Source organism: Alternaria triticimaculans (assembly GCF_023758025.1).
Source record: "Alternaria triticimaculans strain BMP 0046 chromosome Unknown scaffold_1, whole genome shotgun sequence".
NCBI classification, from domain to species: Eukaryota; Fungi; Ascomycota; class Dothideomycetes; order Pleosporales; family Pleosporaceae; genus Alternaria; species Alternaria triticimaculans.
The window spans coordinates 4,295,525-4,321,317 of record NW_026055958.1 but is presented as its reverse complement, the minus strand read 5'-3'; the positions used below and the strand labels follow the sequence as shown (position 1 = coordinate 4,321,317).

At 52.3% G+C, this 25,793-nt stretch overlaps 8 protein-coding genes across 8 annotated transcripts; 5 read left to right on the top strand and 3 right to left on the bottom strand.

Annotated features, from left to right (window-relative positions):
* Window positions 1-207: 207 nt before the first annotated feature.
* On the bottom strand, window positions 208-827 carry J4E78_001434 (uncharacterized protein; the record flags this gene model as incomplete). The annotated part of the gene is made up of 2 exons (XM_049362093.1): window positions 208-563; window positions 623-827. The coding sequence occupies 2 exons, from the start codon at window positions 825-827 to the stop codon at window positions 208-210; spliced, it is 561 nt and encodes a 186-aa protein (XP_049227376.1).
* A 1,275-nt stretch (window positions 828-2,102) lies between these two features.
* On the top strand, window positions 2,103-3,890 carry J4E78_001433 (uncharacterized protein; the record flags this gene model as incomplete). The annotated part of the gene is made up of 3 exons (XM_049362092.1): window positions 2,103-2,178; window positions 2,232-3,682; window positions 3,735-3,890. 3 exons carry the CDS (start codon window positions 2,103-2,105, stop codon window positions 3,888-3,890), a joined length of 1,683 nt encoding a protein of 560 aa, XP_049227375.1.
* A 1,012-nt stretch (window positions 3,891-4,902) lies between these two features.
* Window positions 4,903-7,571, top strand: J4E78_001432 (uncharacterized protein; the record flags this gene model as incomplete). The annotated part of the gene is made up of 6 exons (XM_049362091.1): window positions 4,903-5,006; window positions 5,204-5,788; window positions 5,845-5,950; window positions 6,000-6,167; window positions 6,331-6,802; window positions 6,868-7,571. The coding sequence occupies 6 exons, from the start codon at window positions 4,903-4,905 to the stop codon at window positions 7,569-7,571; spliced, it is 2,139 nt and encodes a 712-aa protein (XP_049227374.1).
* Window positions 7,572-8,443: 872 nt separating this feature from the next.
* Window positions 8,444-10,182, bottom strand: J4E78_001431 (uncharacterized protein; the record flags this gene model as incomplete). The annotated part of the gene is made up of 2 exons (XM_049362090.1): window positions 8,444-9,274; window positions 9,328-10,182. 2 exons carry the CDS (start codon window positions 10,180-10,182, stop codon window positions 8,444-8,446), a joined length of 1,686 nt encoding a protein of 561 aa, XP_049227373.1.
* Window positions 10,183-14,132: 3,950 nt separating this feature from the next.
* Window positions 14,133-16,339, top strand: J4E78_001430 (uncharacterized protein; the record flags this gene model as incomplete). Its single annotated transcript, XM_049362089.1, has 4 exons — window positions 14,133-14,575; window positions 14,635-14,667; window positions 14,723-16,046; window positions 16,130-16,339. 4 exons carry the CDS (start codon window positions 14,133-14,135, stop codon window positions 16,337-16,339), a joined length of 2,010 nt encoding a protein of 669 aa, XP_049227372.1.
* Window positions 16,340-18,685: 2,346 nt separating this feature from the next.
* Window positions 18,686-20,935, top strand: J4E78_001429 (uncharacterized protein; the record flags this gene model as incomplete). Its single annotated transcript, XM_049362088.1, has 2 exons — window positions 18,686-19,312; window positions 19,361-20,935. 2 exons carry the CDS (start codon window positions 18,686-18,688, stop codon window positions 20,933-20,935), a joined length of 2,202 nt encoding a protein of 733 aa, XP_049227371.1.
* A 459-nt stretch (window positions 20,936-21,394) lies between these two features.
* J4E78_001428 (uncharacterized protein) lies at window positions 21,395-23,453 on the top strand (the record flags this gene model as incomplete). Its single annotated transcript, XM_049362087.1, has 4 exons — window positions 21,395-21,429; window positions 21,475-22,134; window positions 22,184-22,288; window positions 22,799-23,453. 4 exons carry the CDS (start codon window positions 21,395-21,397, stop codon window positions 23,451-23,453), a joined length of 1,455 nt encoding a protein of 484 aa, XP_049227370.1.
* Window positions 23,454-24,064: 611 nt separating this feature from the next.
* J4E78_001427 (uncharacterized protein) lies at window positions 24,065-25,325 on the bottom strand (the record flags this gene model as incomplete). Its single annotated transcript, XM_049362086.1, has 3 exons — window positions 24,065-24,475; window positions 24,528-25,089; window positions 25,144-25,325. The coding sequence occupies 3 exons, from the start codon at window positions 25,323-25,325 to the stop codon at window positions 24,065-24,067; spliced, it is 1,155 nt and encodes a 384-aa protein (XP_049227369.1).
* Window positions 25,326-25,793: the final 468 nt, after the last annotated feature.

Here is a 25,793-nt window from a genome sequence, read left to right as displayed (position 1 = left end):
TTGATGAGAACTTGATTGTTGGCAACTTGCGAGTGGAACGAAGCAGAATGACGATCTAAAGTATCAGCCCTGGAGTTGCAGACTGGTGTATTACCGATCACATTTGTAGTCCGCTGATATAGAATTACTACTACCCATAGCTTCCCTGCCTAACGCCTCTTGGAACGACAACTCTGCGAGAGCCTTCCAGATCACAACAACATCTTTTCAACGTCGCTTCGACGCTTCACTACTAGGCGCCATGCTCCGAAGTGTCAAAGGCACCTTGCCTTCCGTGTCATTCCAATGCAACTCATACAGGCCGTTCTCAGCCTTCATGCCGTAAAATGACGTGGCGACCGTACCATCTTCACCATACAACATCACCGTGGAACCGTAGAAAGCGAAACCCGATGTTTGTGTCGTGGTGTTGCCAGTGCCGTTGTTGGGTGGGAGAAAGCCCACGCGCCTGTCGATCGATGATGACGAAGGAATAAAGAGAGCTGTGTTTGACCAGGTGGGTTCACCGGTAGCGGTGGTAGCGTTGGGGTTTCCAATGAAGTGTTTGCTGACATCGATTGTGACTGTGTCTGTTAGTTGGGATGAACTTGGGTACGCGATGGCTCGAAGAAGCCGAACTTACAGGTTACGACAGCAGCATCGGTACTGTTGGAAAGAGCAGGCTCTCCGAGGTATGCAAGACCATCGGCATAGAAGAGTGGCAAGCCACCAATGTCTTCACTGTATGCATACAGCTGGAAAGGCGTAGAAGCGACATCACGCTTGCGGGCGCCCAACACCACGAGCGGGAGCAGAGCCAGCAGTGCGCTGCGCATGACGATATGCATGATGAAGGAGTGTACGTTGAAGAATATTTTAAAGAGCGTCAGAGGTGCAGCAAGAGTGTGAAGAGTGGTGGCAACAGTTAACAATCAGCAGTCCCAATGTCCTTATTACACTCGATACATCGGCCGAGTCAGTCTCTATCTCTACAGTCCCCTGAGCGACTCAGATGCATTACGACGTCTCCACGTATATTCATGACGCCTCGGGTGAAAACCATATCTCTTGGTATACTACATTGGGAGGTCTCCGAAGGACTACAAGGACCCGCTCTCGTACAATGCGAACTGCGCTATCGAGGGTTGCATGCTGCCTGACTTCACTTGTTTCAATGCTCAGGCGTCGCGTAACCTCAGCCACTCAAAGCACAGATGCGATACGTAGTGCGAGTCGGAGCGGGTCTTATTTTTGGCACTGCCAAGCTCAAGCTAGAGAATGCTTGTCGTCCCCACTGTCGCGTATCTCTCTAGGTACCGATCGAACCGTTCAAACGCAGATTCTACCCGTTTTTCAGTGGATATACGAAGAGTTTGTCTATTCGACTTCATGTACCTCGCTCCACTGAGTACCTGGCACAACCCAGCAACAACGGCGCGCCGACCTGTCATCATGGACGGCCCTTCCGCGGCGCTTCCGTCCTCCGATTCCGAGTCAGCAAACTCCGACCATGCGCGAAGATTTCTCAACAATCGATAATGCCATGGGCAGATGCGGCGGAATGGCACCGATCGAGTGGGGGCTCACCTGATGCGCTGGTAAACTTTGCGCATCCTACTCAGTAACCCCACGGCCGTTTTTAGATGCACAATACCACTAGCAGATCACCGGGCAGCCGGTGTACCTACGCCAAGTGATGCCCTAAGGGGCGTCTGGAGTTTGGAGTAGGGATCAGGGTAGTCTTGACCCACGATAAACAATGAGACTATCTACGGAGGAGAACGAAAGAAGAGTACGAGCGAAAGTTTCGATTATCATGACGTCCTTGAGTCGTTGAAGACTGCACAGGATGTGCCCCTAATAGATTCCTCGGATAAGACAGGCCATGAGGGTAGAATGCAAGGGCGATATAAAGGAAGCGAAGACTTGTTGTTGTGGAAAACCATCAGCTTGTCTTTACTTTCGTTTGACTGAGCTCAGATCACTCTTTGGGAGCTTCTTTCGGAAGTCTTTCGTATCTTGTCACTCACTTTAGACTCACTTCCACTCGTTACACGGTCATTGCTCGTTGTCTCTACATATCATCTTCATTGAGTACCAAAAACCTTTCAGGTATCTACATCATGTTGTTCCGAGGCGCTTTCTGTCTTGCAGCCTTGACTGGCTTTGCGGCCTCTTCGCCTTTCGTTACGAACTTGAGTAAGTTGCACCTCATTTTCATGCAGAGGCAATGTTGGCTAACCCATTTCCAGTGCCGAGAAGAGCATGCGATGGCAACACTGCTTCCACACGCTCGGAGTGGTGTGATCACTCCATCGATACCGACGCGTCCATCGAGATTCCAGACACTGGCGTGACCCGCGAGTACTGGCTCGAACTCACCGATGTTATTGTAGCGCCTGATGGCGTATCTCGGACAGCGATGGCCATCAATGGCTCCATACCAGGACCAACGCTCATCGCAGACTGGGGCGACATGGTCGTTGTTCATGTCACCAACTCTCTTACGACATCCAACAACGGCACGAGCATACACTTTCATGGTCTTTGGCAGAAGAATACCAACGACCAGGATGGTGTGAGCTCCATTACCCAATGTCCAACAGCACCAGGCGAGTCGATGACTTACACCTGGAGAGCCACCCAGCACGGATCGACCTGGTATCATTCGCACTTTGCGCTGCAGGCTTGGCAGGGTGTCTTTGGCGGTATTGTCATCAATGGACCTGCCACGGCAAATTACGACGAGGACTTGGGTATGCTCTTCCTTAACGACTGGGATCACCAAACGGTTGATGAGCTCTACCTCTCCGCCGAGATGGATGGTCCGCCAGTTCTGGACAATGGTCTGATCAACGGTACCAACACCTTTGGAGACGGCGGCCATCGTTACAACGTCTCCTTCGAAGCTGGAACTTCTTACCGTATCCGCCTCGTCAATGCCGCTGTCGACACCCACTGGAAGTTCATGATCGACAACCACACCATGACTGTCATTGCATCCGATCTTGTACCTATCGAACCTTATGAAGCTACCATTGTCAGCATCGGTATGGGTCAACGATACGACGTCATTGTAACAGCTGATCAGGGAGACGTGGCTGACAACTTCTGGATGCGAGCGATCCCTCAGTCCGCATGCTCCGAGAACGACAACGAAGACGACATTCGCGGTATCGTCTACTATGGTGACTCAGCTGGAACGCCTACCACTTCCGCATACGACTACGAAGATAGCTGCTCCGATGAGACCGAGAACCTCGTGCCGCACATCCCAAAGACTGTCGGGGCAACATCGTCCACAGCCGATGAGCCTGTCTCTGTCGGCCGCAACGACGAGAACGTGTTCAAATGGGCTCTGAACAGCACATCCATGGTCGTGTACTGGGACGATCCCACACTCATGCAAGTTATGCGCAAAGAACGGACGTTCGAGGCCTCCAACGCCGTCTTCCACCTACCACGCGAGAATGAGTTCGTCTACGTAGTCATCAGCACCAACATCGGAGTACCCCATCCCATCCATTTGCATGGCCATGACTTCTTCGTCATCGCTCAGGGTACGGGAGAGTATACCGACGACGTTGCTCTCAAGCTAGACAACCCGCCGCGCCGTGATACCGCGATGCTGCCAGCATCGGGCTACCTTGTCATCGCTTTCGAGACTGATAACCCAGGCGCGTGGCTAATGCACTGCCACATCGTACGTAGCCCTCTTCATTTGCACTTGTATCACTTTACTGACATCCATACAGGGCTGGCACACATCCGAGGGCTTCGCCATGCAGTTCGTCGAGCAGTATGACAAGATCGCGGGGATAACCGACAAGGATGCGTTGGAGAGCCAGTGTGATAGCTGGAAGGCTCATAGCGGGTCTGTTGGTATCCTGCAAGATGACTCTGGTGTATGAGGTGTAGTGCCATTCTGTCACGTGGTTGAGTCCTCGGGCTCACCTTCCATGCGAGTCTAGCTTTCTGGCACTTATAATACACACAAGATTCATCCAGTGTTTCAGCCTCTTGATGCATACTCGCGCGTACCAGTGACGGCATTTTTTACCTCCGTTTCGCTTCCATCCATCATCGCCTGCGCCATCATTCGATGCGAGGCTGGCCCCCGCTTAAACGCCGACACTGTGTCATGATCGTGTCTACCCAACTGTCATATGCTGGTGGCGCTCCCCTCGAAGTTCTATTTAATCTAATCGAAGCATTCGATCTACAGCGGGAAGCGCGTACCTGCAATATCTTGTGGCACAGCTCTCTAACATACGTCATCGGTCATCAGCCGAACTTCGTCACCTTAGCCCCGCGCTGCCGTCTTACCAACATCCTCATCACCACGAATCGACTTTGAGTTAGTTAGCGACGCGCCGCTAAGCCGCATCTCTCGTGTCATCTCTAAATCATTGCGCGACGTCATTCTTCCCACACGCTGCCCCATCATGGCGACCCCAACCAACAAGTACGTAGACGTGCGTCCCAACTTTGGTCATATCGTGTTTCATAGTGCTTCCTTCGACTATGTCTCATTGTCAATTGTTAGAATCCTTTGTTCGTCGTACTACCACCAAACTCCACTCATGCTGCATCACCTCGCCGACGACATCATGGCCTCGTGTCGAGATCTGGCCCCTTCTAAGAACTGCCACCTACTGTGTCAAACATTACGGTGCCGCAACTTTCCGCCCAGATTATCGAAGCATCTACAGGCCGATCAAACAACTCAGTGGATATGTGCGCCTGCCCCAGAAATGGCACAGTTGATGGTCTCCGTAATGGCCTACCCGCACACCAATAGAGCCTTGCATGGTTGAGGGTCGCCCCAGATGTGAACTTCATGGCATTTTGATCTAAATAGTTACACGACAGGCGTTTCGGTCCAAGACAGTAGGCCCTGGTGAACTCACGCCGCTCAACAGCATGAGGGCGCTGGTTGCATCATTACGCAAATTCGGACCCAAAACCCAAGTCGCTGGGGCTGAAGAGACATCTGAAGTGGGTACAAAGAGACATGACAGTCCTCAGTATGGCTAAACTACATTTCCATTGCTTGCACCAATTGTCCCACTATCTGCACACAAACCAGACTTCACATCTTATCTTTTGCTTACTTCTTCGAACCAATTCTTGCATAATTACAAATGCGCATTCTTTATCTCAGCCTCCTGCTCTGCGTTGCGCAGGCATTTATCCCGACGTATCTAGCTGACGCTACAACTAGAGACGCTGAGAACAATGCTGCGCTTGAGCAAAGGGAAGACGTCCCTCCTGTCGAGCAACAAACCGGCACAGCCACAGCTCCCGCACTGACCGACAACCACTTGTCGCGACATGAGCCGACGCATCACGGTAGCACTGCAGTTCATGGTAACGCAGGCGAGGGTGCCAGCCATGATCCTCCACCAACCCGCGAAGAACACTCTATTTCCCGCCGAGACATCAAGGAGTACATAGCTCTGGTAAAGAAAGATATTGACATCAAGAACTACCACGATTTCTTGAAAAGCAAGGTGGTGCCTGGTTCCTGGATGTACCAGATCGGACCGGACGACAAGATCCTCGGATATGGAAGTCTCAACTTGACACAGGAGGCAAAGAAAGAAGTAGAGGATCACGAAGACACTTCCGGTATGACGGAAGAGCTTCCCGTGGTATCTCTCCGGGCTCTCCCGGCTGAGCAGTCACTCGATGCAGTGTACAAGCGGTCAGAGGCGATCGACAGAAGAGAGAAGCTCGTTTCCAGAGCTTTGACATGGAAGAAACAGGAAAACGCCGATGACGCTCTGCTGATGGATAGTCTGTATCCGTACGTATGATATATCTCCACAGGTCTCATTAGCCAACTAAAAGTGTACGATCTAGGGGGGGTTCACTCAGCCAGGCCACCGATTTTGTGTACCCCGAGAATCCTGGCAGGGATGTATACGTATATTTGATAGACATGGGCGTCCAGATCAAAGTCAAGAACGTGAGTACATGAGCCCAAGTCTTTCACATCGTTAATAATGTCATCGCAGCGTGACGATGAGTTAGAGTTCAAGACAGATAACGACCTCGTACTCCAATCCAGATCATCTATCGAAAACCACCAAAGTCCAGATTCGGATGACAATGTTGACAAGCCATCGCACGGGACTTATGTCGCGTCAAAAGCCGTGGGCAAGAAGTATGGGCTTGCAAAAGAGGTACGTTGCTGACGCTTTACGACTTTATCAAGTCTTCTCGTGCCTGTCTTTTGTCGGACGAGCTTTCCTAGGCATGATCTTCTCTTTCATGGTCTCCCATGTCCATCTAGGTATCTACTGTGTATTTAGAACGGCTCGCTAACATCCTGGTCACATCCTGCAGGCGAATCTTGTGTCATCAAAAATGTACCCCAAATCTGGCGACTGGGAAAACATCATGTATTTGATTCTGAGAGACATCAACAGTCACCCAGGCCGTGCTTCGCGGAGCGTGGTGACCACATCAATTGCCATCGGCTTGGGCGGAATCACACCTGAGGCAGCTAAGAACGACAAACAGAAGCAAGAACTGTACGGAGATGATCTCCGTACACTGTCCAAACTTGGGGTACCTTTTGTCGCAGCCGCAGGCAACGCAGCCAAGCAGCCGAACCGAAAAGATGTCGACCAAATTCCAATGGTTCTTCAGGATGATGACATCCCTCTCATCATCGTCGGCGGTTGCGACGATGAGGGTAATCGAGCCGACTTCTCGCAAGCCGGTCCACTTGTCAGTATCTATGCGCTGGGTGATCGAGTTGATTGCCAATCAAAGGTGGACAAGGAGCGGACAGTTCCAAGTGGCTCTTCGTTAGGTAAGCGATCTCTCCCAAGAATGCGGCTGAGAAGCACTTGATATTGACCTGCGATTTCATTATAGCTGCACCTCAGGTCGCGGGCCTCATTGCTACATACCTGTCCTACTCGACCAAACCTTGGGACGACAGCAAGACTGGTGTGGAGCGCGTCAAAGCTATTCGTGATTATATTACCAGTGACGATTCGAGCTGGGCGAGGGGTTCTGACAGCAACATCCGTGTCATCTGGAACGGGGCGACAAAGGCCGACCATGGGGACGACGACGATGACGATGACGATGAAAGCCCGAACGACTCGAGTCCAACTTCATCGAGCCCTATGCCTTCGGCAACACCATCTCGCAAGAACAAAGCGCTTTCTATCATTTACCAAAACTACATCGATGACATCTCGAACGAGAACACCTGGTTGTTCTTCAATAGCGATTACGGCGAGTCCTCCGAATGTCGTCTTGACACGCAAGCCATGAAAAATGTACCAGCAGAAGGCAATGTCGATAACCCACCTTGGCCTGCTGGTACGTACGAACTGGGCAACCTCATCGACAGCAGTAGTTGCGACTATCTCAACGATGGAACCAATCCTGGATCTCTTTGGTGCCAAGATTGGGATGCACCACCTACAAAGCAAGGCGAACCCGCTTTGCCCAAGGACCGAGAGATCAAGTGTAAAGCGGAGGAGGTGAGATATAAGAGTGGGTCTGAGGGCTGTTCAGAATCCATGATGGGCATCTATCGTCATGCCGTTGTTACGTGTGACTGGTAGCTATCGCCAACGATGCGGTAGAGGGATGCGAAACAGCTTTCCTCGGTATTTCTTTCGCTGGATTGTTTGGTTCGGTCTTTTCCTTCTCGGTACCTGATCCTCAGTCACGCTCGCTTTTGTTTGCGACATCTATTAGCTCTATGTTCTTGCTGAATACAACACGTACGTCAAAGCGTTGCTTGTGTGCAGATGAGCCCAGAAATTTCGAGATTAGCTTCCTATCCACATACACCTTTGGTATAAGGATGATAAGCCGGTACAAAGAAATCCACATTACGCCGTCAGTGGAATCCACTTGACATCTTCGTACGCGTGGCTGCTCCGTTCAACGCGGTAATGCGAGAAGGTGACGCGTGTGCACGGCTCTCAGAGCTGGATCCACAGAACGTCCGTGCAATCTCCATAGTAAATCCGTGGTATCTCCGCCCATCAATGCGACCACGATCGTCATTCTTCAGTGCGATGCACGCCAGCATCCTCGATGATTGGGCAGCCACGGAGGAAGCTGTAAGGACGAAAATCTGCGGGTCCGCGCTGCTCCATGGGCGAAAGCTCCGCGATGCGCATGCTCGATGCCGCCCAGTGATAGAAGATTAGGCCGCCAACGATTGATATCATAACGAAAGGGTATTCGAGATTCGCGAAGGAAAGATTGGCGAAAGGCCTGAAAACGCACTTAGCGGTTTGTGGCCTGTGAAAAAAACAATGGGGACAGCAACGTAGTTGAGTCATGCAGCTCACAACAAACCATCAGCCGGTGGGTCATGAGAGCGAAAGGGGTGATTGAGTAAAACTTTGTTCATTTTTCTTTTTGCTGCTATGCCCAACTTCGAAGGATACATGCAGGTCGGGCGCTATGTAGATCATCGAGATCAAACCCTCAAACTCGCTACGTTTTGTGCTAAGAACTCATGTGTATCAGCCCTGAAATCATCGTCGAGGTAACTGTTTTTGTTCGCGCCAAAGTTGATCAGCTTCCTGCCCTCACTCCACTTCGGCCAGTCCATAAGAGTGTTGCCCTCATTGGGGTCCAAGTTGTAGACGAATGAGTAGTAGTACCCTCTGATGGTCTTTGCGGCATTGTTGGGCAAGATGCCATTGAAGACTTGCAGGATGTCGGAACCATGGAACGTTCCTAGAATGGGTGTACCGAAATCGTATGTCGCGAGATAGGACCAGGATGGTACATCGGGTGCGACTTGACCAGTGACTTCCAAGAAGAGGCGACGGGTGAGGGTGAAGGTGACGTCGCCGAGAATAGCGGAGACGCGCTTGAATTGCGGGTAGAAGTTGTTGAGCAGGCCGGTGCGGAAGGGCGAGCCGTCCTCGGTGATAGTTTGGTAGCTGCCTACTAGCTGTTCGACTTGCGCTGGTGAAGCATTCTGGAAGAAGATGGTTGAGAGATAGGTCGTTACTTCTTTGGTCGTAGTCAAGTTCGAAGTGAAGAGACCAAAGAGAGTACCCTCGTCTTCTTGGTCACCAACGATGAAGGGTACTTTGGCGTACTTCCCAGCTTTGACAAGAGCATCGGGAGAATCCGAGAGGGCCTTTCCATCGGGGCGAGGGAGGTAGGAAAGATTGACCGTGAAGTAGCCCAAGATGCCCGGGACAGTATTCGCGGCATTGAGGAACTTGGTGTACGGCACTGTGCGGAGACACGCCAAGGTATCGGCAGAGCTGGCACATCCAGCTGCTTCAACGACCTGGGAGAGGTTAGCATCGTGTTATGCGGCAGGGAGTGGGATCGAACACATACTCTGTCGTAAATAGCTTGACCTTTGGGGCAGTCAACGGGATCAGCTGGAACTATCGAACCCGAGTTCATGATGCCAGCTCTGAACAGCGGCTTGCCATTGTAGTTGTTGTCGCCGTCGTAGAGCATCATCTGATCCAACACGGAGATAGCACCGGCAGACTCTCCCCAAATCGTGACCTTCTCAGGATCTCCACCGAATGCGGCAATGTTGTCAGCAACCCATTGCAAGCCCAATCTCTGGTCCAGCAGCCCTAGATTGGCGGAGCCATCGGCTAGTACCTCTTTCCCGGGCATGAAGCCAAATCCGCCCACGCGATAGTTGACTGCCACAAATACAATGGGCTTGCCTTGAGCGACTGATTCGGCAACAAGGCTTGTTCCATCGTACATTGCAGTGGATCCAAGTTCGAAACCGCCGCCAAAGATCCAGAAAAGTACAGGAAGTTTGTCGCCAGCTTTGGTACCAGCTGGGCGCTGTACGTTGATAGTAAGGCAGTCCTCTCCAGCATTAGTGATGGTCTGGAGAAGTGGTAGGTTTAGGATAGTGCCTAAGACGTTGGTGGGAATATTTCTCTCGTCGATGCTGAAGAAGAACTGTGGGCATGCTTTTGGAATGCCGGTTCCATCGACCTTTCCGAGAGAGGAAGTTATGGGCTGGGGTGGTTTCAGTCGTAGCTGGTCAATCGGAGGCTGTGCGTATGGTATGCCTTTGAAGGACTCAACACCCAATACGTTGATGCCAGCAACCGTGGCTTGAGGCGAGGGAGCAACGACGGTAGGGTTTGCTCGTTTTTCCAGCGGTGCTGGGACTGCTAGAGCCAAAGGAAGCAACGAAAGAAAGGTTGCCAGCTTCATAGTGAATAGTTGTGCGTTCGACTCGTCGTTGTCGAATCAAATGAAGTGTTCCCTTCTGGTGACTGCTTCTACCATCGCTGTGCAACGCACGATACTTAACTCGCCCGGTGGAACAGATGTCACAAGCCAGAGACTATGCTTCACAACGAACCTCGGACAATGTCGAGGTCTCCTGAAGAGCGATTTGGAAAGATTCAACGTAAGTTCAAAGGCCGCCGTGGCTGCAGATACACCCATGCTTCAATAGCATCCCCCCGGAATTTTGGGTTGCAGATCGCTCTCATTTTGATGGAAGTGGGGTCTGACAGCCTTGTGAGGTGACACGGTGCATGAAGAACATCGTGCGCTGACCTATCCGACCTCGCAGCTCAGAGCGTCAGCCAGGGGAAAGAACCACAATAGGCTTGGATCGTTGGTGGATAGCTTCCGGCGCGTATTGTCTAGGCAGCTGGTCATGAGGTGTCGGCGCATCTAGCGGACGAGTAGTAATCCAGAGTTTATGGTTTTGCGCCACATCAGTCTTTACACAAGCCATCCTCGGAACGTTCTCTGTTTGCGCTTTCGACAAAATGCGACTGACCCGAGTGCACTGACTATGAGATGTGTGGTGGAGGGACGTGCAAGGTAGGATATCGACACCAAGAGTGGCATTGACTGCCGGACCGCAAACGGATGCATCCTCCCGGTCTGTGGGTGGGTGTATCGACTGAATCGCCATCGTTGTTAACAGCTCGGGAACCAGCCATAAACCGTTGGCTTGTATTCTGATGACGGAGATGCTACCTTTCAAGGGGTAACTACTTCGCCCCGCGTGGACAAAATGCGGGGTATCCACGATGGGTCTCCCCACGATCTCGGCGAATCCATCGCTCGATATATTGGTGTTCAGCGCCTTGCTTGCGGGCAAGGCTGACGCCTCGGTAGTAGAGAGGCGCCACAAACTTACGCAAACTCAAATTGCATGTGAGAAGACTCTGAGGGGTTTCGAGAACTCAGCGCACCGCGCCAACGCCCGGGTGCACTCCGATGGCTGATGGACGTGGAGCCGGTAACGGTAGTTGATGCTAGCGGAGCGTATTCATCCGTATCGAAAGCTTTGACAAATCTCGGAATGGAATTTACCGTGCATTCGGTATGGGCACACTCGCTGAGCTCGTGTGATAAAAGGCGAAAAGACTGATGTGACGCGGCCATACGCCCCGCAGACTCAGTAGGATCGCATGCAAAGGAATGCAGGGAGAAGGAAAATGCTCTCGAATTTCTCAACAATGCGAGTCCGCATGTTGGGAGTCGCATCCGTGTACAAAGCTCAGATGCGAGGCACGCGAGTACCTCAGATTTCCATCTCAGCTTTGGGGGCCAGTGCGGGATTACTAAGCGTTATCTCCCACTCAATCGAGGCTTGATCGCAACGCAACACTAATACTTCAATTTCTATCACGACTGTCGGAGCCATCTGGACTTGCGATCAAAACGATATAAACAGGTCGGTACTCATGTTCAGTCGCAAATAACACGTAACCAGCATCAAAACAGCCACCAGGACTGTTCCATCGTTTTGGCCTCATCTCTAGCAACTCACTCATCTTTAAGATGGCGGAGGAACACGGCAATCTCAAACTGCTGCGATTGAGAACACCTGCTTCCGATGTCTGAGCTACGTATACCTAGGTACGGTATCAAGGATGAGCGCTGCCACTGTCTCTCTTGGTAGCTATATGCTGAGGCGACACATGGGACTTCGCTACGACGCAACTTCTTGTTGGACAACTTCTTGGCACATCTCTGGCTATAATTTTGTGTCCATATCGAGACACATTCAAGGTTTGAGGTCCAACAAAGCGGAGTAATGGTCCCACAAGGGATGGTACATATAACCAGCGCTTACATGCATCCGATATTACGCGGTGGTAGGTGTCACTGTGCGTGCTTACGTGCGTAAGTAATTTCCCGGCCACCGGGGGCCTGATGGATAGGTTCAGATATCCCTAGCGAATTCTTCTGCGCGAATGTCTCGGCCGCATCATCTCCAATGTCGTATTTCAACATCGAGGTTGAGCCCATTCGCTACAACAGCCGATGTGTTAGTTTTACCGAGTGGGTCTCCTTGTTCACTTTGTGTCTTGCCCCATTGATCGCGGTAAGTCTAACCTGCGCTATACTCCTGTCTGAAGATAAAGTGCTGATGGAAGTCGTGGTTCAGCATATCATATCTGGTACGCCTACAATATCGTATCTGACAGATCGGCGCCCGAGATGGTACGATCGGCTGTGCAGCTGCAACCCGACATCTATAATCTGGAGATACGCTGCGATAGCCGATCGGCGCATTCGCGCTGTCCAGTGGAGTCGTCATGATCTAGCAGCCACCAACGCGATATTCTGGACTTCGAACGGATGGAATGGCGGGGAAGAGATGGTAACGGCTTGTGCTCCGCACTGCTTACGTTTGCCAGAGCACACCCACGTTGAAGTAGCCTCATTGACAACGTTGAAAACCGTCATCACAACACTTCAAGGCGTGTCGGCACTCTATTTACTCATTGGTGCCATGTCCGGAGCCGCACTTCCCGGCGTCGCCATTGGATTCGGGATCGACGCCGTCTTCTTCCCGTTGGCCATTCTGGGCCTTTTGCGATTATGCGCTGCAACTTGGCTAACAGAGGACTTTGTATACCAGCGAGGCGGCTTGAGGAACGTCACGACAATCGTGCAGACGCACGGGACTCTCTTGCCCAAGGACAGTGACATGGAACCCGATCAACAACCGACAGCATTGGAACCGCTCATAACAGCACCATATGAAACAGCTGGATTCAAGTCGCCCACCGAATCCTGGAAAAGCTGTCTTTTTCGCATCTTCTTCCTTCTTCTCCTCGGAGGAGTTTGGACATTAGCACTCCTTATCTTCACACCAGTATTAGGAGACACGTTTTTCACCACAACAACTTTTCTGCTCGGATTGTTTTACTTCGTTTTTATCACCGTTTCCCTCGTATTGTACGTCTTCTACTTCATTCGCGGCCAAACGACGACTACGATTTTACCCTGTATCTCGAGCACATGGTACCGGATCTATACTCTACTGCTCATGGGTCTTATGATGGTCCTCATCGTTATTGCAAGTATAGAAACGAACAAGAGTCCCACGGGGTTGTACACTAGTGCGGACTTGGGAACGAATTTGGCGTGCGCGGACTCCAGCCAGTGGTGGCAATTACCGCCTCCCAGTCGGTGGATAGGAGTTGCGACAGACAAAGAACTGGATGGAAGGTGGCTGAAGCGGAATCAGACCAGCCTGGTTGTTAAGGGTGCCCAAGACACGGAATTCTGGTTGTACAACTTCACTGGCTTCTGCATGGGACATGTCGACGATATGTAAGGCGCTGAATTTGCGCTACACTTGCTGGCGCGGTCTGTACCTATGTAGTATCAGAAAGCTTTGGACTGTATCTGGACTTTTCAAGGCTACCCAAGTAGAATTTGAGCAATGCGATGGGGTCGTGCGTATGTACCATTTGAAGTACCCAGATAGCCAAACAAATTTGCTCACGAGTACGACAATCAGGCTTGAACATGAGTGTAGAGCTCAGAAGAGTGCGTAAATAAGCCTTCTCTGAGTTAAGCACAAATTCACTTCTTCGTTGCGCGTCGGCCCGTGGTGTTCGCTAGTGACAAGCCGAAACGGGTTAGAGTCATGACGTAATAGCAGCTCGGCCTGAACATTCTCGCAGCCTGCGCGCACTGCCGATATACAACAGCCATTGCGGTTCCCTTGGCCAGCAGCAAATTGTCGCGCGAACTGCTACGCGAGTATAATGTCCCAAGTTGCTTGAAGTAGCACGACGTTCTGCTATTCCAACGAAGCTTCTCAGATCAGCAATTGATCAACTCTGACGCGAACTTACCACCCCACGTCTATCTAGGTACACGCTCAGCCACCAGTAGCGATGCCGAACCCTACAGATATTCCGTCATTCGCCGCCTCGCAGCTCACACTGCTCGATGCCGAGCTTCAAGCCGAGCTCTCCGAAACAAACGCGCTTCTCTCGTCACACACGCCTACCGCCCTCTCACGCGCCGGTCTCGCGATCCTGAACCTTAACATATCTTCTATACGGACAGGGCTGGGCGGCAAGACCGTGGTCGAGCTAGGACTGGATTCGGCAGTTGTCGCTAAAGGCGAGAAGCCGGACATCCCAGAACACGGCATACGTGTGGGCGATATAGTCGCGGTTCAAGACCAGCCCAGCGGGAGCGCGAAGAAGACGGATAAGAAAGAGCTCGAGAAGAAAGGCGCCTCGGGCGTAGTTCTCAGGGTACGTAGGGAGAATGTGGAAATTGTACTGGACAAAGAGGACGCAGATGTGCCTACTGGCGGCAAGCTATGGATGTTAGTTTACACATTGTGGGCGGCTGTGTCGGGCATAATGAGGCTGATGCATGTACTAGAGTCAAATTGGCGAACGACGTCACCTACAAGAGGTACGTCCTGGCCGAATCCACTGTTTCAATCTTTACCTGAACTCATTCATGATAGGATGAACCAAACGATGAACAGGCTGCAGAAGCTCGGAGACCAAGAGTACACTCCCTTCATGCGCGTACTCTTTGGACAGGCATCGCCTACGCCCCTACCCTCGGACCTGAATGATCCATCAAATCCCCTCCATAAGCTTGAGTGGAACGATCCATCTCTCAATGACAGCCAGCAAGAAGCCATCAGATTCGCGCTAGCGTCCCAAGAGGTCGCGCTGATCCATGGCCCTCCAGGCACAGGCAAGACGCACACCCTGATTGAGCTTATCCTCCAATTGCTCAAGCAGAAGCTTCGCTTGCTGGTATGCGGTCCATCGAACATATCCGTAGATAACATTGTCGAGCGTCTAGCATCTCACAAGGTACCCATGGTGCGCCTCGGGCACCCAGCACGCCTCTTACCATCCGTCTTGAATCATTCTCTCGACGTTCTCACACGAACTTCAGAAGCAGCCGCGTTAGTCCAGGACGTTCGCAAAGAAATGGATGACAAACAGTCTTCTATCCGCAAAACACGCAACGCCAAAGAGCGCCGTCAGATCTACACCGAGCTGAAGGAGCTCCGACAAGAGTACAGAGAGCGAGAAAAGGGATGTGTAAACAATCTAGTAACTGGCAGCAAGGTCGTCCTTGCGACGCTGCATGGCGCGGGTGGCTTCCATCTAAAAGGTCAGGAGTTCGACGTCGTCATCGTAGATGAGGCCAGTCAGGCTTTGGAGGCTCAATGCTGGGTGCCTTTACTGTGGGTCAAGGCAAGTAAGCTGGTGTTGGCCGGCGACCACCTCCAATTACCACCCACTATCAAGTCTCTCAACTCGAAACAAACGAAAGCGGCCAAGAAGGAAGCCAGCAAGAGTAAGGATAGCGCAGAGAATCCCGTTGGCAAGCTGATTACCGGCATGACGCTCGAAACAACTCTTTTCGACAGGCTATTTTCTCTACATGGACCGTCGATCAAGCGGATGCTAACGACGCAATATCGCATGCATGAGAAGATAATGCGATTTCCATCGGACGAACTATATGATTCAAAACTTATCGCAGCAGACTTCGTCAAGGACCGTCTACTGAAGGACTTGAAGTACGACGTGGAAGAAACTGAAGATACACAAGAGCCGCTCGTCTTCTGGGACACTCAGGGCGGTGACTTTCCCGAGAAGATTGAAGACGAGGGTGTGATAGGCAAGGGCGGGAAAGGCATGAGCCTTGGCGATAGCAAATCGAATGAAGCAGAAGCCGCGTTGGTGAAGATGCATGTCGCGAATCTGATCAAAGCCGGCGTTAAAGCGGAAGACATCGCGGTGGTTACGCCATACAATGCACAGGTACGCGTCTCTCTACCCTGCCCATCATGCGTGTGCAATGCGCGTCAACTCTGTATTGTGGGGTTGAATGTTAACAATGGTAGCTCGCATTGCTTGCTGGAATGCTCAAAGAGGCGTATCCTGGTATCGAACTAGGATCCGTGGATGGCTTCCAAGGCCGCGAGAAGGAAGCCGTCATTGTCAGCACAGTACGGAGCAATCCAGAGCATGAGGTGGGCTTCTTGGGCGAGAAGAGACGGCTCAACGGTACGTCAGCTCCTACTCTGCCGACTCGCCGCAATATCTACGCATGAACACGTGGCTGCAGGTGCTAATGAAGGGCGCAGTTGCAATGACACGCCCAAAGCGACATCTTTGTGTGATCGGAGACTCAGACACAATAAGCAAGTACGTACCCTCTTCATTCCCAATTCATGTCCCCAGCACCACTGGCCTTCCTTGTTGGTCATATAACCGATGCCTCATCGTCATCGCGGAGTCGCGGACATCGGTCATACCCGAGAACGTGGGCGTCGGGATGTGGTCTTTGCGAACAAGCAAATCTGAAACCCGCGTAACTCGAAACTGCCGTGACACGCCCCCTTGCTTTGTCACACGGGAACCCTTCGTCACCCACACCGAGACCAGACCCTCGGCACCCTGCTATACGGCGGAGGATTCTATACGCCCATCACACGGCAGCGCCATGCATTGTTGCTGACTTGATTGATTCACAGGGGCTCCAAGTTTCTAAAAGCCTGGATGCAGCATCTAGAAGACCACGCCGATCTCAGGTATCCGAACTTGGCGGACGTCTACGTGGACCAAGAAAACGGCGGATGAGGGGTGTAAGCAAGCGAGGCTGTAACACATGCGCTGTCACGGGCTCCCAAACAAACAATGTCGGAGTTGTGGTTCGCTACTACATGTTGGAGTGGTGTGGGGAGGACATGGTCTCAGCGCTATGGTTTGGTTCGCAAGCGAAGCGCGATACTGCAGCCATGGTATGCGGCGTGATTTTAGCTGCAGTAGTCCCGCGTCAAAGTCGCGAGTCGAGACAGCTCGCGCCAAAACACCTACATACGCCGAATGTCATCGCCAAAGTGGCATGCGGCATGAGACTACGGTGGTAAGACGGCGAAGCAGGGCTTGCATGCGATTACATATATGCGCAAAAGAGAAACGAGAAGGGCAAGAAGAGCGCGATGAATAGGCAGCGAGTAATGCGCTCATTCTCTCAAACTCTTTATGCTGAACGGTGTCGTGCAGGATAAAGTGTGTGTGGTGGCGAGTCGTGACCATCAATACATGGCGCAATACTATCGAGCAATCAGCGCAGGCCGGAAACTTCATCAAAACGGCGCCCAGCGCTTGCGACGTCGCTTCTGTCAACGTCTTTCGAGACCCTTCGGCTACTGTCGACCAGCCTCCCCTATTAATCATGTTTACATCAACGTACATCGTCAACAGGTAACGCGTGCAGTAGAGTACCAAACAGTCGTGATAGACGGTGTGGTGTGGGCCAGAGTAATCAGCTCCAATCAGGCCGTCGTCGGAGTTAGTCCGCGGACAGCCTCAAACGCGTTAATGCAGGCTGGAGCAAGGATTCCTGTTAGTCTGCACGGCCGAGGGTCCATGACATGACATGCGTCCTGGCGACCCCATGTCTTCTCGCGCTCAGACCTGACGCGACAAGAGGAGGGTTCGTGGAACGCCTCGGTCAGTGCTGCAAGCCGCTATTTGTAGACGCAGAAGGATTAGCTCTGCGACGGCTTTACTGGGATTTGAGATGGCGGTTCTGGACGAGTGGTAAGTTTGAGGGGCCGACAGGAAAGCTGAGGTCCAAGACGTGTTAGCCGCATGTTTCAGAAGGGCTGAAGAGGACAGTGGCCGAGCGCGCCTGCGCGTGCCGTGCTGCAGCCAACGAACGTATCGATTGCAACAGTCCGCTTTGGCGAAAACATGCAGCTGTACTGGACGCAAAACCCCACAGCCCCATCGCCAACAACCTGCACGTCGTTCGTTCGCGCAGTGGTCCGACTTGTTGGCCTCTCATGCAACGCTTGTGCAGCAGCGATCAGGCCTTTATTTGTTGCTGCAGCCCCCCAGCCCCCGTTGTGTTGTGGTCAAAGGTAATGCCGGTCATACTGCTTGATTCGCAAATGCGCCATCAATAATAGCCTCCTCCTTCCCGCCGCGCCCCCCATCCGACTGACCCTCCCCACTCTATTGGCACCCTTGTCCAAAGGGTACATGACGCTCTCGGTCTGATACATAGACCCTAAGAGCGCCGCCCCCCGTTCTTTTGCTGCTCTTCTCGTTACGTCGTCTGTGGCACGTCTCTCTATTGTTTAACCTCGTCGCTCTTTCTGATCGAGTTCGCTTCTTTCGAGTCTTGGGGGCTATCGTTGTTAATTCCTTATTGCCTATTCTTGCCTTGCATCTATTTTCGGAGGAGGGACGTTTGCCGCGCTTGTCGCTTCGGTCCGCCTTTGCTTTGCTTCTTATCCATCAACTGCTTTCGCAACATCGGTGATGGTAGTCGAGATCCTCACGCTCGCTGGGTCATCCCGGTAAACCTCGCCTAAGCGCAATTTCCAGAACTCGTCCGCAGAAGCGCATTCGCCAACACTCGGAATCCAAAACATCGCAGCATCCATATGCTTCAAAGAGAAGGCTTTGTCGTCGCCGATATGAGTGCGTCGACGCCCTCACCCTCGCCTCTTGAGCGCTCCAGCTGGAAGGCTGAGGCTATCAGAAGAGGGAACTTAAAAATTAGCGGGCCGATCCCTATTACCGAGGATGTGCCGTTGAATGAAGAGGAAGAGAAGGAGTACGCGGCAAATGGCGCGCTGGACCGGACACTGCAGCCGCAGGACGCGCCAGAAGAGCAGTATGAAAGGCCGCAAACCCCGCCAAGACCACTTCAGTCTCCTCCGCCTGTGCCTGAACAGCATATGTCAGCCTTGCGATCAAATCCTGTGGGAGAGCAGCAGCCGCAGCGCGATTCGGCTGTTCCCGAGCGCCCGATTTCTTCAAGATCCCCGCCAAGAGTGCGACACTTGGACGAAGTACAGCGCGAAAGCATTGTGCCATCGACTTCGATCGCTTCCCCGTCGCCGTTTCGCTCCACGCCAGAGAGCGCCGGTAAAGCTGCGCAGAAGAAGAATAAGCGCAAGAGCGGTCTCAGAAATGTGTTCCGGAAAATGTTCGGGCGAAAAGGCCCGGACCGAGCGGATGATCTGGAAGAAGAGCCAATGCAGCGTGGCCACAGCTACCACCATAGTGTAAGTTTGTCTAGAACAGCGTGACGAATGGAATCTGACGAACAACAGGACACTACCATGCTGAGATCAACACCACCAAGAGAACCAAGGACACCCCCGTCCAATCCTCGGATATCTGATCTGCCAGTGGAGGAGCTACAGCCATTACATCCGCTAGGCCAACATCTCCCGTACCCCATGAATGTGAACGCGCCGCCAGCAAGTCCACCGAAAGAGTACCTTACATTCGATACGGACAGGCCGGATCTCGGTCGCCGAAGAGCCACGCTGCCCACTGTACCAAGTGCCATTACTCATCGACACAGTTTCGACGAGCCTCGGGAAAAGCTGGCAGCGTGGGACGAACAGGCTGAAGAAGATGAGATGTCTCCCGGTATCGGTATCGCACTGTCCAGCCCGACTCAAACAGTAACGTCCAAACACGACAGACGGAGATCAAGAAGTGCAGATGCTCTTCACAATCTCGCAAAAGAGCGCGCCTCGACGGAGAGAGGCAGGAGTGCGGAGATCAAGTTCTGGAGGGAGAGCTACATGTCTGGCAGCATCTATAGTAGACCGCAAACAGCGAAGACTGTAGAGACGGTCCGCACCGTGCCGATGCAAGAACCCATGATCCGGGAACCCGACAACGAGTCGTTCAACGAGATGAGCGCGACGCTCGTCCAGGCGGACGAATCGCAGACCGCGACACCGATTACGGAAGAGCCGAACCGAGAGCAAGAACGTAGTGTTCAGCCCCCGGTCTCGGCTTTCAACTTTGGTGATCTCAAGAACGCATTGTTTGGACCCAAAGAGGAAACCATTCCAGAATCACCGCAAGTCCGAAGCATTTCGCCGCCGCCTCCGCCACCAGCGAAGAGCCAACATCGCATACCCATTGAGGATCGCGTTCAGGATCTTGAATCCAGGTACTCCAATCTCGAAACACTCACCCGCCGGATGTCATCCCGTAACAACCGGCAAACCATCATCCTCGAAAACGCACCTCGCAACCTGCGATCAAGGAACCGGAGTTCGTCCGCATCTGCATCGCGCTCTCACTCAAGATCAGCACCGAGCATTCATCAAGAGCTCATCGTTCAATCAAGTAGTGAGACTCTTGAGCCCGAGCCTGCGCCTGGTTCTCCAACGCTTGCCGCACCTCCCGTTCCCCACACTGGAAGTAACGAGGAGCATGCGCGCGCGTTGCGAAACGTTTATGAGGCGCTCAGACACGAGAGGAGCGCGAGGAAGGCCCTGGAACAGCAGGTTCGCACTCTGCAGCACGATGTGTCGGACCTGCATGCCCTGGTGAACAAGCTCATCGTTTCGGCGACTGCAACATCGCCATCGTATCCTACTCCGTCGCCCGACACCTTGATCATCTCGCGCGAAGGCGATCAGCGGATAAGCTGTTCCACACCGCGCGCCCCAGCGCACGACCGGAATGTCGTCTACGGCCAGACCAGCCACGACAGGAACCAGCGCTGGGCCAACGACGACGCGAGCGTCTACTCTGAAGACCTGGCCCGCAAGCCGAGCTACGACGATGTCTCGCCAGAGGTATGGGCCACGCCGAAGGAAGAAGGGTTCGATGGAAGTGGGTTTTTCCATGGCGATGACCGGGTAGGAGCATATGCTTGAGGCTTTTAGGTCGCTTGATGCGGTCTCGAGACGTGGAATGATTGGTAAGGTTTTCTTTCCTTCTGGATACGGCCGGGCATGGCATGACCCTTTGGATGTTTGTAAGATACCCAGCGTGTGCGTTGCTATGGCGCGCGCTTCTGTCGTTGAGCGATTTATTATTTCTTGTGTCTATTGTTTGGTTTAGCGAGCGAGCGTATTGAAATGCATCCATTCCTCATCACTTGTGTACAGTTTGTTTAACGCAGACATGATGTAGGTGTTGCGGCCAGTGAGGTTAGGCAGCGACGGAAGCGAAGTTTCGCGCTAGATGTTGTGGAAGGCGCGACCTACTCTCACCCCACGGCGTCCGGGCTCATTCGAGAGGAAATCGCACGGCACCTCGCACTTTGTTCAACGACGGCCTTGATCTTTCCAACACCAACGCGCATACGGCAATCGAGCGACAGGACATTCGCCATGATGCAGAGAGGGTTCGAAGACGAGGTCGCCTTGTAAGTATACTGTGAAGGAGTATGAACCAAACTGACTATATGTAGTGCGAACGAAAGCATGATCACTGTGAAAGTCGGTGAGGCTATCTTCATGGTCTCTGAACATGCTATACGTGCATCATCCGAGTTCGTCGATGCCGCGATGAAAGGACCATGGCAAGAATCGCAAGAGCGCACCATCTCGCTGCCCGAATGCGATAGAAGCGCCTTTGGCATTTATCACCGGTGGCTTCTCACAGGCGTTATCCACAATCGACAACGCGCTGATGATCAGTTATCAGCGTTACAGCTAGAGCTGTTGAAGCTACCCCGATTGTTCAAACTGAGTCAGTACCTACTTGACACCGACTTTCAAGATGCCCTGAGCGACAGCCTACTTCAATGTACAAGTGCATTAGAGTCTAAGAAATCGCAATTTCCGCCGAGCTACGGGTCGAAGTATTACCAAAACGTACCTGATGGATCACCAATCAGACAGCTCGTTGCAGACCTCATTGCATGGACCATGGGCAAACGTCAACTGCAATTCATAGTTGGACGAAAGGACAAGATGGACCCGGATCTGGCCATGAACATCCTCCAGACTGTCGGTGAAACATACATATCTCGAGGGTCTGGCAAATCGCCGCTTCATCGCTGGGAGAATAGCTGCAAGTACCACTGTCACGGTAATGAGAAGACCTGCTACAGGAAGAAAGCTGAAACGTACGTAATATGTTCTGTTCATGACATGACCGCAGCTAAATTGGTCTAGGCCTCGCACTATCCCAACGAAACGCCCAGCTTCTAACGAAGCCCAGTCACCGGATGCAAAGCGACAAGCTTCAGGACAGTATGAGTTTTGTGTGGAAGACTCTTCGTATGTTGTACAGTCTGGTATAATTAGACGTGTGGCGTGACTGTCAAGCGGTGTTTGGGTGAAACGGAGGGTGATGAAGACCACGTAGTATCAATGTGGACTACTCGTCATCATCGATGGCGAAATTATGATTTACTAAAACAGTTACAAGGCGCGTACAAAAAGTATTGTTCAACATGAAAAATGTTTAAAGCTGTGAATAGTGAGGTGAAGGTGAGGCAGTCGTAGGGCGCTCTTGCCTAATTCGTGAGAAATTATCCAAGGTACAGCACTACCCCCACTCAGATAATCTGTCCGGAACCCCAGCTCCAATCCTTCTACCTCTACTGACAACACGATTGAGCTGCACAGCTGCAACACAACGCCGACTGCAGCGGCGCCAGTAACAATACTGCAGTAGCATTGCTCAACCTCCAGCCAAAGGTCGCCATAATGCCGCTCTACCCCCAATCCAAGATGCCGAAGTAAATCACCATCATACTCAGATGATCTAGTAGCTAACAGTAACAGCATGGGAACCAAAGTCATCACTGTGCGCGTTGGTCGTGAGCCCAACCATACCGATTTCACTGTCCACGAAGATCCCATCCGAGCATCATCCGCATTCTTCCAGACTGCCTTTCGTCACGAATGGCTCGAGTCACAGGAACGCGTCGTCCGACTTCCAGAGTGCGACGCGACAGCTTTCCAGATTTACACCCATTGGCTCTACTCCGGCTTACTCTGCGCAATACCATCGGGAGCTAGCAGTTCCAACGGCGTAAGCTCGAGTCTTGTATCTGGCTATCTTCTCGGGGACTACCTTCAAGATGGGAACTATAGAGACACCATCATGGACGCCCTGATCGAGTGGAATAGAACTACAGACGCTGCCCAGCGAGCGAGCTTCCTTACATCCTGGACAAACACTGTCTATGACAAAACCCGAGAAGGAAACCCGCTTCAGAAGCTTCTGGTGGATATTACCGTCTGGGATGCCCCACACAATTGGTGGGCTTCCGTGATCGCGAAGATGCCCGCTAGCCACGTTCAAGACGTTTGCCTGTGTCTATCTGCACGCTACAAAGCTGCAGGCGCTAAGAACCCACTGCGTCCAGGGATCAGCAGTTGCGTATATCACTCGCACGGAGACAAGCCTTGCGGCGTCACTGAGAAGGCGAAGTGAGGACAGCATCAATGGATGTGTAAGATGTGGGCTGACATAACGACAGGACACCGCAAATCAGCAACCCTTCTCCAGACCCTTTCACAAGCCTATATACTGAACCTGATTCAGGAGACAGTTTTAGTGAGGACGGTTTGAGAGATTATACGCCTCGTGTACGCCCACGCGGCGGTCTGCGCGGCCGTGGTATGAGAGGTGGACGTGGGGGTTAGGATCATGCAAGCTACTTAGACACTCGAAGAGTTTCGAAGAGATTGATATATAGTAGCCATTTGTGAGCGGTCTACTTCGAGGAGGGCTTTAAGGCTGTTAGGAAAGTTTCGGTGGATGCAATACTGTTTATCGCAAACCACATGCACGCAGACAACCATCGAGGAGCGGCATGAGTCAGTAGACCTATCACCAGGACCTTTTCTCAAATGAGATATGACAATGTCTGGCACCGTCATCAATACTCGTACAAGATCAGCTGTCATGAAGTGCAAACAAATATCGAGAATGTGTGTAAACAATAAAACATTAATCATTACTACTGTGAACTCGCTAGTACGCTTCAAAACAAATCACTCCCACCACTACCACCTGAATCATACACTCACAACATCTCTCCCCTAGTTAACGTGAGGAATGTAAGTAGGACCCCTACCCGCCTCAAACGCAGGTCCAGCAGGTCCATCGACATAAGCGGTATCGTGGTCGGCAACATAAGCAGCATTAGGGTTGGCAATGTACGCGCTATCCCTCATGCTCTCGCTGTACCTAGCCTCCTTGACAACCTCAGGCCTCTGGTTATCCTTGCGGCCAAAGCTCCAGGCGCCGAGCAGAACAAGAGCGAAGATACCGAGGTCGCACAGCTCGCCGAAGATGATGAAGAGGAAGGCGAGGGCTTGGTTGGTGGTGCGTGAGTAGTTGTTTGTGTTGCGGTAGATGAGGACGAGCTGGGCGATGGAGAAGGCGTTGCGGACCCAGACGATGGGGGTGACGAGCATGACGAAGCGGGTGAGGGCTGACTTGGAGCGGTTCTAGATGTCGTTAGTATATGGTCGTGCGCAGTAGGGAAGGGAGTGAACTTACACCGACAACACCGTTCTTCTTGATACCAATCCAGCACAAGATGGCCTCAAGCGTCGCACTAGTCGACGCAGCAATGACAGTTGCTACGTAAACAACGTAAAGAGTCCTCACCATGTAGTCAACAGCAATCAAACTCGGGTAAGCCAACGCGGAGTTCCCACTACCACGGCGCGCAAGACCAACAGCCCAGCTAGCAAAGCCAAGAGCAAGGATAGCCAACATCCAGAAGCCGTTCAAAGCCCAAGACAGCACACCAGGCTCCTTGATACCAGTGCCGTTGTTCTGAACGTGGTTGGCGTGGATCCAGATGGCGCCGACGATGCAGGCGTTCATGATGATCATGGCGCCTTGGTAGGTGAAGGAGAGGATGGAGATGATCTTTCCATATCTGATGGAGTCGTTGTTGCCGAAGGGTTCCGTGTATTGGGGGTAGGCGTAGGCGGAGGTGATGTAGAAGGGGGAGGGGAGGCGGGATTGGAGGGCCACGATGGAGGCTTGCGCGGCGTAGGCGATCATGAGGGTGGTGAGACCCGTGATGAGGAAGAGTTGCGTGCCTGTGGAGCTGTTGTGTGTTAGTTAACTTGGCATTGGATAGAAGGGGCGTGGATAGGTGTACCTGTGCCTGTTCAGAGTTGACCTGTTAAACTTCTTGAATGTGCGGGGACGTCCAGGGCCGCCGACGAGCTGGCGACCGAACAACGCAAGAGCGGCCAGAATAAGGATGATGGACCCGCCTGCTGTAACGACATGAAGGGCGAAAATTGCCTGGACGGTGGATGTGGTGTTGGTGATGGCCATTATGCGTGTTCGGTGGGTGTGCAGGACAGCACCCTTGTGAATTAAGTGATGAAACTGATTACTATACTGATGATACTCTACCAACATGCAAACTTGAGGGTCTTTATCATATCAACCAAACCTATGCGGTCATACCTCACAAGCCCAGACCATGACGATGCCTTGCGACGAACTGCTGTCAAACTTTACCAACGTTGACGCGCATCGAGACCAACAGCTCCCTGGCCTGGAATTAGCCATGTGACTAACCGTGGCCTCAACGAAGATCGAGCAATGAAAGGGTTCGGTGCGAGTCGCGACGTTGAAATGAGCTTGGGTGAATGACGTTTAGCGGCGCGCGGAGAGTAACGGAATGACGTCGCGCGTCGCTAGCAGAAGCAACATGGCCGTCGCAGCCGGTTGCTTTTTCGTTTTGCGTGAACGGTTATTTGAGATATTTGGCTTGGACCGCCGAAGATCGTCGCAGTC